Genomic DNA, 14,115 nt, shown 5'->3' with positions numbered 1-14,115 from the left:
AAATGCAGTCCTGTGAGAGCCGAGAGGTGGAAGGAATGGAAAAGCCATTATTGTCTGTCCACACAGCAGGCGGGAGTGTGATACTGGCAGGTGGTTTTATGTGGCAGTAGCTTCCCTGAACTCCAGGATGTCCTGAAAGCCAGCAGTGATCTTCTGACCTTCATTCTGTCTGCATTTCTTATATTTTCCCTCAATACAGTAGGAATAAAGATGTATCTGTTTCTTGCATGGAATCTTAGCAATTCAAAATGTCTAAGTGGCTTCTATTTTCCTCACCAAGCCCCAGTCATCATGTATTTTTTAAATGCCTCTATAGCAAAACACACCATAAACAAAGTAGAAAGACAGATTTTTTTTAGGAAATATTTACAATATATGTAACAGAAAAATATAAATTCTATAGAAAGGAATCTATAAATTAATAAGAAAACAAAAAAAATTTCACACGAAAGAAGCCTCAGGTAGGCAGTAAGCGAACAAAAAAATATGCTTAATAGAAATTGAGAAATAAAAATTAAACCTAAAATAATATGTTGTTACACATTCATGAAGTTAGTAAAAATTAAAATGCTCTACAATACTAAATGCTGATGGCAATTTGAAGAACATGAAACTCTTAAATTCGGGGAATGCAAGTTGGTGAAGTCACCTAGGAGAGTAATTTGGCAGTATCTAGTAAAATTCCGTTCCTAGATGTATCTAGAATGCACCAACTATACAGTTTGGCCAAATACCAAATGGCTGATGGTTAAAAATTAATGTTCGGGCAAAGCTGAATCTCACCATCCCAGAATGATGTAGAAATGTATGATGTGCAAGACACAAACTAGCACATTTAAAAATATCACTCACTTTTTCATGTCCAACAGATTAAAATATAGGAAAGTCTGTGAGTAATGTTTTCTACTCAGAACTTTATACATAGGATTTAGAGCATTGGCAATTAAAAACAAAATAAAAAAAGAAGTCTTTACCATATCTCCTGTTCTCCAGTTGGAAATGGGTATCAGTCATTTCCACAAACTTTTGCTTGTTTAAATGTTTTACTTCTACATACTGAAAACTGTAAGGATTGCCTTCTTAAAGGATTCTTATAAAGTTTGTGCTTTCAAAGTATGATGTTTCATAGAGTTTGACTAGTGAGGAATAAGTGTGTGCCTTTTTTTATTAGTTTGACAAGTGAGAAAAAAAGAATATGTAGTCATTTAATACTTTCTTCTCTTTATTCCTATTATATTCTTTATTATGTCTGAATCAAAGAGGATTATCACAGCTGTTGTGCATGACCGGAACAATTTCCTTCTTGCGAATTTTATTCTTCTTTCTTTCCTGCTTGCAAATTTTAAAGTGGCAAAGTCGACATTCTATTTTGTATACATCCTCATTTAAATATAAAACATTCTAAATTGAGACTTCTTCATGCAAGATTCATGGCTTAAGTAGAATTTAATAATCAAACATTAAAGATAATTCATATAGATTGTTCTACTAAATATTATGAACCAAATCCACCAAAGAATTCAATAGAGATTAAAATGATGATAGAATAATCAATTCTTTGTTTTCTTGCATTGTTATTTAAACTTTAATTAATGTTTTTAGTTTCAGAAAGGATGTTATCCTTTACTGTATTTAGCCAACATGCTTTCTCAGTTCCCTTATTGACAACCTATTTCCTTTTTATTTAACAATTTGAAAGTTCTTACTTTTGGTCTATACATCTAACATACCTTCCTTCACCGTTAAATACTCTAAAATGTAACTTTTATAATATTAAGTACATATTTACATTTTAACTGAATTTCAAAAAAATAAAGTATATAAAGATCTTCTTTTTTTAAGTTCCATCAGAAATGCTGACTTACATTCAAAGATTGAGTTTTCAAATATTTATATTGCTAAGCCATCTGCCTTATTGTATTACTGTTCTGCTAACTATGTGACATTTCCCCACGTGAATACATAGCTGTTGCTCATAAACAAATTGCACAGAAATTATGTCGAGGTAGGAATTCAGCTATTTATCTTTCGGTAGGCCAAGGCAGAAGTTAAAAAGCAGATTAGCAGATTTTGATGGAATTTTAGGACAAAATGAACTCTGGATCCCTACATGGGTTAGTAATGTTTGTAACATGTGCAGAAGGAGACAAAAAAATGTAGCCTTTTTGTAGCAGAGAATAATTGGAAACAATGTAAATGCTCATCAGTTGGAAAATAGATCCATTTTGGAGTATGTTTCTAATGTAATACCACAGAGTAGTTAAAATGAATAAAATGTGTATGTGTGATGTGTGTGTGTATAAAGGTTAAAATACAATGCTAATAAATAAAGCCTCGGAAGAAATTTAAAAATAATTTTATAACTTATAAAATGTATAAATACTTGTGAGGGTGCCTGGGTGGCTCAGTTGGTTAAGTGTCTGACTTTGGCTCAGGTTATGATGTCAGGGTCCTGGGGTGGAGCCCAGATCCAGGCTCCCTGCTCAGCGGGGAGTCTGCTTGTCACTGTCCCTCTGCCCCTCCCCCTACTCATGCTCATGTGCGCTCTTTTTCTCTCTCTCTTTGTTAAATAAATAAAACTTTTAAAGATGTATAAATGCAAAACATTCTATGTATTGTTCATCGATATATAGATATGTGATAAAAATATAAATTAGGCATGAGAATAATATACTGATTCAGAATATTTGCTAGCTCTTGGTAGGGAAAAATCAGAAGAGGACTGAGAAGGGAACAAAAAGGAGCTTTAACTTGTTTTATAATATTTATTTTCTTAATAACAGTATGTGAATATGAATCCATTAATATGAATGTTAATCTGAAAACTAATCTGAAAGAATATTAATCTGAAGCCACTATGATACTAGACTCTGATAGAACCTGATGGTGAAGTTGTTATGTTATTCTTGGTATTCATTTGTGGGTTTCACATAATGACTTAAAAATAAATTAGAAATCCTTATACTAATGGTGGCAGGAAAGGAATTAAATCTCAGTTTAAAAGTCATTCATTAAATCAAAAGGATTTAGGTAATGTGGATTTTCAGTTCATTTTGTGCTCTAGAAATTTTCATTTCATCAGAGTATCAAATTTCATGAGGAATGGTGAATATTTATAGTATATGGGGTTTTTCACACACATCTTTATTTAATTGTCAGTTTCAAGTATTTGAGCTTTTCAATGAAAAGACTGGCAGCTGAATGTTTCCATAAAGATAAGACAGATCTGAATATTTATGAATAAGCAACAATAATTCTACCAAATTGGACTAAATTATGTTGTGCTTTGTAGCTTATATACTATTGTCCATGTGCATTTTCATCTACAATGCAAAGTATTATAAATTATCTTAATTTACAAAGAATATCTCCATTTTACCTCATCACCAGCAATTGCCAACCACATTTACAGAACATTCAAATTAAGGAAGGATGAATTTGGTAATAAACCTTGAAAAGGGAGCTTGATTTCCATTTTTATTTTGATAAATGATATATGGTAAAACTCAGAAGTGGCTGCATTTTGAATGATAAACTGAACATTATGTCTGGTAGAAGGCATGCAAACTTGTAATTTTTGAGCAAGGACACTTTAAATAGTATTAAGTATGCAGATTGATGATGCAAAGTAATGTGTGCTGAAAATTCAAAGTTACTACTTCTGCCATTTCTGCTTCTGTATTTGAAAGATTGACTTGCTTGACCATGTATCCTTTATATCTAATATATGTCACGATTTGAGTTAATGACTTCTCACTTCTTGTTTGGCTCTGTTTCTGAAGCTGTTTACATTTGCCTTATTTTAACATATTTTCACCCAAGTGGAACTGTCACACATTGATCCATACAGGAAATTCCTGAAGACTTTTTTTGTTTCATAAACTTTAGTCCTCATCAGCATTTAGTTTCTTTTTCAGTTGTCTCCTCAAGATAATTGCCTCTAAAAATCCACATTCATTCACAAAAATCATTGAACACCTTCTGTGTGCCAAGATTAGTGCTGGAAAGGCATTGTGGAAAAAAGGGAGGGAAATGAAATAATTCCACTCTATAGAAAAACAAAGAAAAGAAACAAATGATTGTAAAATAATTAAAATGTGCAAAGTAATTCTATGAGTTATCAGGAGAAAAAATGGCTAAGACCCCATAGAAGAGAGTAGGAAGGGCTTCTGATGTTCTCTGAGAGGTGACATATCCCTCAATATACTGAAATTATCATATATATATTCAGTACTTTGAGATGTACAAGTTTTAGTGTTTTAATGTCTGTTTTGACATTCTAGGAAGTCAATGATGCAAATTTGTGATTTGACATACATGAGCTAATACATGCTTTTTTTATTTTCTAGTTCAAATCTAGATTAATTTAGTCATGAATCTGTGCCTATAAAAGAGCTGCAAATCTTTTTGTTTATAATATGATTTGCACACATAAAAGTTTTCTTTTTATCCTACATTATTTGTCTTGAAGTCACAGATTTTTCAAACTCATGAAGCTCTCTAGAATATTCTTTATAGTCCTCTAGTCTCAGAAGCTATAACTGGTGTAAATCGTACCTAATTATCTTTGGCACATTCATTCTATTATTTATCTTACATTTATACACTTTGTAAGACACTGAAGACAAGAACTCCGGGGCACCTGGTTGGCTCAATAGGTTAAGTGTCTGCCTTCAGCTCAGGTCATGATCCCAGGGTCTTGTGGTCCAGCCCCATGTGGCTCCCTGCTCAGCGGGGAGTTGCTTCTCCCTCTTCCTCTGACCCACCTCCCCTCTTGAACTTGAACGCACTCTCTCTCAAATAAATAAATAAAATCTTTTAAAAAAAGAACAAGATGAGAACTCCATAGCTTACGAGCCTAGATTTTGATTACTACTATCATGCTGGTTTAAATCATGAAGTATTTTTTCTAGTTCTTTCAGAATCTTAATAGTGAATTGTGCCATGACTGTTTGTTATTTAATATTTGTTTTTATTGACTTTATTCTGCATATGCACACAAGGCCTTGTAGATCTAGACAGATTAACAATTATAATTTAAATATTGTAATAGTAATAACATGGTGTCCCCCACTCTTTTGACCCAGTCCTTACCCCTATAATAACGTGATGAAAATCAGATGGAAAAATCTACATGAGTGGCCAGGGACAAGGGATGAAAAAAAAATGGAATTGCTTTGCTTAAGACAGCTGTCTTCCCCTCCTCTCCCAAAAGGAGGGAGAAAGACGCTTGCTGCTTGGAGATGGGTTGGAAAGGATCCTAAGTCCTCATTTTTAACCTTTGGAATGTAAATACATATCTCTTAAGGCAGATTAGCCTCCTGTGTCTCCAGTTATTATAACCTAGAGATTTCTGTAAGCCCTGGGCCTCATTCTCCCTCAATGTATAAACATAAACCTCCTCTGGAGTCAGGTAAAGCTTTCTGGCATTCTCTCACCACTGGTATAGTTAGTTGTGAATTAACTTCTCCAGGGTTACTCTTACCTTAGGAAACCAAGTTTCCAGCGGTATTCAGGCAGAAAGCCCAAACTCTACTGAACACAACAATGGTTTCTTTGCACCAGAGAATGACAACATGTAGCTTCAATTTGTTTTTGTTTTTGTTTTCCTGTGAGAATTTTTGAAAGCTATACATTTTGGTGAGGGCAGAATATAAAAATGCAGAGTTCTTAAGCTGAATACTAGATTTTATATTACCTCTTAAAAAACTATATTTTTATATGAGACTATCATTCCTTTCCTGCGCTATCAAGGTAAAGCTATCTACAGTTATATTTGCAGTGGACATACTTGTTAATTGGGCAGCTATGATTTAACATGTTTTGTCTGAATTTTAAAATTTTGATGATATAATCCTACTAGACACATTGGTCAGAATTTATTATGAGCCATAGCTCATTTGAGGTATGCAAGAAACTTAGTGCCATAATAAGCCATGATACGGTTATCTAGACCATGGGATATGGTTGCTAAACTTTAAAATTATAATCAATCAATCAAACAGTCAATAAAATTATAGCAAATAATAATTTTCAAAAAAAACAACTCTTTATGGCTGCCGAATACTATCAAAATTAAATATTGTAAGAGTAATACAATTAGGAAAAAGTATATAATTTTATTTAAAAAAATAGAAGAAGACTGTACAATTTTAAATCTTCCTGTTAAATGTTACCTTTAATAATTTCATATTCTTATCACAGGTTTTGAACTTTCACATTGTGAGGATCCTGGCATTCCACAATTTGGATACAAGATCAGTGACCAAGGCCACTTTGCTGGTAGCACTATTATTTATGGATGCAATCCAGGCTACACTCTTCATGGCAGTAGCCTTCTCAAGTGCATGACAGGGGAGAGAAGGGCCTGGGACTATCCTCTGCCTTCCTGTATTGGTAGGATCCTCTTTTATATCTTCATAATTATTTCTGTAGAAGTGTTATCCTAATATGCTGTACCTTTTCAAATGATCTTATCCGTCCACCCACAATTTATACTTTAAATCATGAAGTTAATGAACTCATAGTTCAAATTTGTCAGAGGAAATAATGGAAAGTGAAAGGGTCTTTTTTATAAGTTCATTGATAAGTACATTTTTTGTACAACATGGATGAAGTTGTATGGAGTCATTTCAATTCTCCTATCCTGATATAAAATTAAACTCACTATGAAAATACGTTAAGACTCTTATCATACACATTTACTGAATCATATTGATTAGATTTGTTTTAATAAAAAAAATTATCGCCTGTGCTGGTGTCAAGGTAAATTAAAAAACAATGAACTGGGGCGCCTGGGTGGCACAGTGGTTAAGCGTCTGCTTTCGGCTCAGGGCATGATCCCAGCGTTGTGGGATCGAGCCCCACATCAGGCTCCTCCGCTATGAGCCTGCTTCTTCCTCTCCCACTCTCCTTGCTTGTGTTCCCTCTCTTGCTGGCTGTCTCTATCTCTGTCGAATAAATAAATAAAATCTTTAAAAAAAAATGAATTATTCTCAATAACTTCAAAGGCTTTCTTTTTATATATACTTTTTCAAAAATCTAAGGAATGCATAAGCTTTTCTTATGTGTATGTAGCATAACATAATTAACCAATTTCAATAAGAAGAGGCAAGTGACATCAGATATATTGCCTTCATGAAGTTTTCTTCCTGCTCCAAAGATCAAATCGGTGTCTGGCTTGAATGCCAAACCAGCAAAAGGAAACATTTTAACAAAACACTGACTCCTTAGAAGGGAACAAACATGCAGCTGTTCTTTAGCTATTCTATTTTTGATGGTATTTGTGGAGGCACAAATCCATTCTTCATCAGGCCCATATAAAAAAATCAACCTAAACTTAAAAAAAAAAAAAAGGTAACTACTTTATTAAGGTATAACTGATATCTAAATACTGTGCATATTTAATGTATATAAATTGATGAGTTTGGAAACTGAAACCTTCCAAATTTCTTTGTTAGTTGATATGATTAACATAGGAATCTCCACAAAACCTACTAGAGTGCAAGTAGAAAAAAAATGAAATTCCAGTCATTAAAGGCCTTGTATCTAATTACACAGTGTTTTTGAGGCCACAAAACCTCTGTTGGTTTATGAAATATTGACTCACGTAGGAAGCAAACACGTTTTTATCTAACCAAACTGCAATTATAGGCCTTTCTTTTCAGATAGCATCTGATTTTGGATAGATTATAAGGGTAATACCTAAAATAATAATCAACTTAAATTAACAAAGCTTGGGATTCTGGAATATGACCAACAGTGAGCCCCCTGGCATTAGTTATGAGAAAAATAAAGCATTGATTAATTCTCTCTGAGGTTGTATTCTTTGATGTATATGAAATATATTCAGAAAAGCATTAAGGACTGCAATTGCAAAATACTATAAACCTTTAAATACTGATGTTCCATGCTGTCCTTAATATCAAAATCACAAAGCAAATATATTAAAACGCATATATTTTCTATGTATGTTGAACTAAGCTAAAGATATTCTTCTTTTTAGAAGATTTTATGTAAACAAAAGGACATTTGATTTTTGATCAGAAGATTTTAATTCTGTTCATAACAAATCAATGCACTTTATATTTACAAATCTCCCAAGTTAAAACTTAGTGACTTAAGGGATGCCTGTATGGCACAGTCGGTTAAGCATCCAACTCTTGGTTTTGGGTCAGGTCATGGTCTCAGGGTCCTGAGATCCAGCCTCGGGTTGGGCTCCACACTCAGTGCAGATTCTGCTTAGAGTTTCTCTCTTCCATCTCCCTCTATTCCTCCCCCCCAATAAATAAATTAATTAAAAAAAGGAAAACTTACTGACTTGATATTGCTCAGGATTTCATGAGACGGGTAAATTTTTTTTTTCTTTTTAATGATAGATGATCAGGAATAACAGCTGAAAACACTTGGATGCATTGTGTGTCACGCTGATGATTTCCATGATAACAGAAGATGAAATTCTATTTTAGATGGTGTTCTCTACTGGCAACAATTAATAGCTTTACCACCTGGCCTAAGAGCATAATTTTCTGTGCTCACTAACTTTAAATATCTATTATGGCTGTATATTTCCCTCTCAAATAAGAAACTTTCTCTCTGTCATGTGGATTATTTCTAGGTAATTATGTTTCTGAAGCTTATACATGGATCAAACAAATAATTTTTGAAACACCAAAGCCAGAAGGATTTAACCTATATTCCTTCTTTAAATACTATTTCATTTTTATACTGCAAACATAAGTCTCCTGTTAGAATACTAACTCTAGTGCTATAGCATATCTCACCAGCTCATTTGAAGTCAAAATGCCAGGTAAAATTCTTAGAAAAGAAATACGGAGAAAAAAGAACTATGTGTAAATTCAAGATACATCACAATACACAAAACTTCGGTTTGAACTTCAATTGATTAAAAGTTAGACTGGAAGAATGAATATCAAATTTGTTCTCATAGTATATGTATGCCATCATAGTGATAAATTATAAAGAAATGATGTAAAATTAATTAAAATAGTTAACAAAGTGCAAGGCTATCCAAAAAATCTTTGTTAAAAAATGAGAAAAATCTAAATAAGTGATGGTTACATCTTAAATACTGATATATTCTTATTTATGTTAAAAATAACAAACTTGTTATTGTCAAATTAATGTTGCAATACAAAACAAAGTTGCTTATCCTCTGTAAGTTCGTAGATCAGTCAGCATTCAGCAGTGAAATAGAATCAGTAGAATATCTAAATCTAGATCCATCTATCTGTCTATCATCTAAGAGATTTATTTATTTTAAGGAATTGACTCATGTAGTTGTGGGAGCTGACAAGTTCAAAATCCATAGGGAAAGTCAAAAGGGTGGAAACTCAGGCAGGCATCAGTGCTGCAGTTTTGAAGAATTTCATTTTTCCCCAGAAAAACTCAGCTTTTGCTCTTACAGCCTTCCAAATGACTAGATGAGGGCTACCCCTATTATCAAAGGATAACTTCTTTTACTTAACTGATTATAGATGTTAACCACATCTATAAAATACTTTCACAACGATATTTACATTAGTGTTTGATTAAATAACTGGGTACTACAGCTTAGCCAAGTTGACACATAAAACTAATCATCACAATGTAGTGAAATAGAATATGTAAAATCTTTGAAATAAATTTACCTATAGGAATAGAGCAAACGCATTTGAACCATACATTCAGTTGCTATTAGGTCTCTTCCAAATGTTTAAAGTTTCTTGTTGACTGTCTTTGCTCCAATAATAAAAACAAAACAAAACAAAAAAACCCCAAGAAGTTTAATTCAGCCATTGAATGTGAGTAAGATAGAAACAGTGCAGAGAACAAGAAAAACAAATATAGAGGTACCTTCAAATATTTAAGCACAAAGTAAAATGTTTTGGTTTTCAGGGGTTTTGTTTTTTTTGTTTTGTTTTGTTTTGGTAGGAAATAATCTGGAGAGTTTTCAAATGTATTATGTGTTACAGTGTTATGCTTATTTCAAGGGTTAGAGATGTAGCACAATTTACTAACTGTAGCACTTAGTTTCTCTCATCTCCAATACAGACAGCTCCTTCTAGATTATCTGTTTACTGAAGTAAAACCTCTACAGACATCCCAATGTATTAAATAGCATCAAAATGGAGAGGAAATCCTCCAAAAGATTAAAACACATTATATTGTATGACAATACTTAACATTTTTAATTTCATGAGTTTTATAAAATTTAGGGACCCATTAAATCAAAACTAAACTAGATTTTACTGAAGTGAGAAATCTACTAAAAATGCCACTTTGACTTTTGGGAGGTTAAAAGGGAAAGAGTTTAGAGTGATTTAAAGGGAATAAAAGGACAATGAAATTTAGAAGGCCTGAGGGACCGCAGTGAAGATTAGTTTTTCTCAGAGGTGGGGTAGCAAGATGATGAATTATTCAGACCGCAACCGAGGCACACTGAGCAACTTGCCATCTGTTTCCCTTCTTTAAATTATCATTATTTAACAACGCATCTTAAAATCTTTGCCTAAAATCAGAGTTCTTTAGTGTGTCCTTTTTTTATTCCCTAATTAGGGTAATTTTACTTTTATGTGATCTAACTTGAGACTTTATTGCTTTATTGTACAGTATATTTTTCCTTCAGTCAATACATTAGTCTGAAAAAGTATATACAAATGTATTGTTTTAAGATGAGAGATAATCAATTCTTATTTTCCTTAAGGTGAAAAAATATGTATTTTTGAGAAATTTGTCGATTGTTTTTGCAAAGATTGGCATTAAATTATAACTTAATTTTTTTATTATTTTTTTTGTAGCTGAATGTGGAGGTCGTTTTAAAGGAGAATCATCAGGAAGAATCTTATCTCCTGGTTATCCCTTTCCATATGACAATAATCTGCGTTGCCTGTGGATGATTGAGGTCGATCCAGGAAACATTGTCAGGTAAATAGATTTCATTCTCTCAAAATTACTGGGGAATCCGAAATTTCTGATCAGCCTCAATATATAATACCAAGCATCAAGGCTTTTCAATATTCTTAGCCTTGGCAAAGAAAGATGTGGTTTTCATCTGTTTAAAGTATGAAAAGTATTCAGAAGCATGATTTATTGATTTATGGGTCACAGTGGTAGCTCATATAACCCCTAGAGAGAAGCTTTTCGTAGTTATAATAGACCACAAAGATTAAGAATATTTTTATGGGGGCGCCTGGGTGGCACAGCGGTTGAGCGTCTGCCTTCGGCTCAGGGCATGATCCCGGCGTTATGGGATCGAGCCCATCAGGCTCTTCCGCTATGAGCCTGCTTCTTTCTCTCCCACTCCCCCTGCTTGTGTTCCCTCTCTCGCTGGCTGTCTGTATCTCTGTCGAATAAATAAATAAAATCTTAAAAAAAAAAAAAAAGAATATTTTTATGCTTCTTTGAGATGTTACTCTTTCAATTCTTGATGATTCAAAATGCTAAGTCCACCATTTTGTTAAGGATATAAAGTTGTGCAAGTCACTGTTGTAAGTTCAGCCTCATGAACATTTGGAAGAATTAAACCTAGAAGGGGACTCAGTAATATTCCATCTTTCCTGGCTTTAGGCATATCTCTGGAGCACCAGCTCTCTGCCCCTTTAACCATGTTTGATTTCCCTTTCCTGCTGTGTTTAGTTAGGTGGGTTACAATTCTTCACATTTTCGACCCTTGGATGAGGGGAGAACCATCATCTCCTAAAACAACAGCAGTCAGGTTTCCAATGCTATCACATTCTCTAAATCCTAGTTTAACTATTATGGTTATGGCTGGGAACAAATTAATAAATGAACAAATAAATCCTCCTCTCCGAACAAATCTGAGCTAGTTGGTGTATTATCACTCTCAAAACAATGACTTTAAATTTAAGAATTGCTGTTTTATATAAATGAAATTTCAGACAGGCTTCTGGGTGTTGAAGGTGGTTATAGAAAACAAGGCTTATCCTTCATATAACATGGTGAAAGGAGCACTCATGAATTGTTCAATGTGAACCAGTGTGTTACTTAAATAGACTACCTCAGATCAGTTCTCAGCATGTTTTTCTTTAGTATAGATCATGCATGGTTTATTTAAATATTAAAATTAGTAAACTCGAAAATATTAAATTCAATAGGATTCTGGAATTTTTTTTAATCTCAAGAACAATTTTTGATATTAAATTGCACATAAATTTGAAGGTATGACTATTCATATATCAAATATGAATGTGATATATGTAGAGAGAGAATTGAGCATGTTGCTATGATTGGATTTCTAATTTTTGGCACTGGCCACAAAAAATATCAGACACTAATTTTGTCTAGATTAGATACAAAACAGACTTAACATGAAACAATTTTTTGGTTTTTGTGCATTTGGTGGGGTAGGGTTGGGTAGACATTAATTTTCATTTCACATTAAGGAACTTCCCTTTTACTCTACATTACTGCGTGTGATTGTAATGTTGAATTTTTAAAAAATGCTTTGTCTATATATCTTGAGATGTTCATGTAATTTTTTTCCTTATACTTATCATTGTGATGAAATGTATTGATTCATATTTTAATATGAACTAATTCTTGCTTTCCTGGAATAAACTTCATTTTGATTGTGATAAAACAAACTTGAAACATTGGTAAAAATATGTACTATATAGTCAGAAAACTTGAGTTCAATTCATGACTTTGCCACCCTATGGGCAGGTTTATTTAATCTGTCTCAAGTCCATTTACCACATTTATAGAACTGAGATAAAATACTTGAGCTTCACTGGGTCATTATAACAATTAAACAAAGAAAATACATGTAATGTATTTTGCACAGTGCCTGGCATGTACTCCATGCTCCGTAAGCATCACCTACTATGGCTGCCGTTAAAATTCAGGAACACAGAAAAGAATGTATGTCTGATGTTTCTGTAATTTGGAAAGGTGATTTAATAGTACTTTTAATCCTATTCTAGAAAAATAAGTTATACTGTTCGAGAAATATGTATTAAGGTTATATATGCTGTTATATAATTCATTTTTATCTGATAGAATAAAAGAAATATCTAATAAAATTAAAGATGCATATTTGTTATATTCTTTATTTAAAACTGAATCCATGTTTAAAATAATCCAACAGAGATATGTGGTTCTCCCACAGCCTACAGTTTCTTGCTTTTGATACGGAAGCATCACATGATATACTCCGAGTTTGGGATGGTCCACCAGAAAATGAGATGCTCCTAAAGGAAATCAGTGGATCTCTTATTCCTGAAGGGATCCATAGCACTCTCAACACAGTAACCATCCAGTTCGACACAGATTTCTATATCAGCAAATCTGGCTTTGCAATTCAGTTTTCAAGTGAGTTATTATTTAATTTCTTAAATGCAAAAGAAGAATGCTATTGAAATAGTACTTTAACTTTACTGCCCAAAACTTTAATTTTAAAATTTTGATGATCCTAAATATTCTTATCTCTAGTCTTTCTATTCATCTTCAGGTGAGGTAAAAAAGCAATATACTTGGAAAAAAGCAATACAATTAACTTGGAATTAATCAGTTAATTGTTGAGACCTCTCTACTTGTCAAACCATTTTTTTAAAGTACAGGTGGTGTTTAAATAATTCAGCAAATGAAATAATTACTTTACAAAAGCTTGTAATCTCGATTTACCATAAAACTGTATATTTCAAAATGTGAAATTTTTGTGGATAAGGAAGGAAATTAATACTTGCCATTACAAAAAAAGCAATCCTATATTTTTACTAATTTTGTTTTTCTTCTTTTAAAGATCTTAATTATATATTCCCAGATATCTTTGACAAAATATTTTAGATCTGCTTTTAAATTAAAGACTTCCTATAACAATGAAATGTCATTCATTGTAAGTAATTACCAGTTTTCATGGCATGTTTTTTTTTTTTTCTTCTTTTTTTCTTTCTATGGCGCTGTTAAGTGGCTAAATATATGTTGTTCTGTAAAAGGGATTTTTGCTTAGTGGCTGGAGAAAATGAATAAAAACCTTAAAATTTTAATTGTTATATTTTTACTTTCATTGCCAACATATATTGCCTCTTTGAGAAAATTATCTAATGGATTTTCTAATTTTATAGTCTTTAAAAACCCTATTAATAGAAACCTATG

At 32.7% G+C, this 14,115-nt stretch overlaps 1 protein-coding gene across 3 annotated transcripts in view; it reads left to right on the top strand.

The window, feature by feature from the left end:
- CSMD3 (CUB and Sushi multiple domains 3) overlaps positions 1-14,115 on the top strand; it is a 1,143,082-nt gene that overhangs the window by 850,979 nt on the left and 277,988 nt on the right. For all 3 annotated transcript variants that reach the window (XM_026495547.4, XM_026495546.4, XM_026495545.4), the window contains 3 exons: positions 6,205-6,396; positions 10,800-10,926; positions 13,130-13,332. In XM_026495547.4, coding sequence (XP_026351332.2) covers positions 6,205-6,396; positions 10,800-10,926; positions 13,130-13,332 — 522 coding nt within the window. The remainder of the gene's footprint in view (positions 1-6,204; positions 6,397-10,799; positions 10,927-13,129; positions 13,333-14,115) is intronic.

Source organism: Ursus arctos, unplaced genomic scaffold (genome assembly GCF_023065955.2).
Source record: "Ursus arctos isolate Adak ecotype North America unplaced genomic scaffold, UrsArc2.0 scaffold_6, whole genome shotgun sequence".
Classification (NCBI taxonomy): domain Eukaryota; kingdom Metazoa; phylum Chordata; class Mammalia; order Carnivora; family Ursidae; genus Ursus; species Ursus arctos.
Note: the sequence above shows the minus strand (reverse complement) of the source record. Positions and strands in the feature narration are given on the sequence as shown.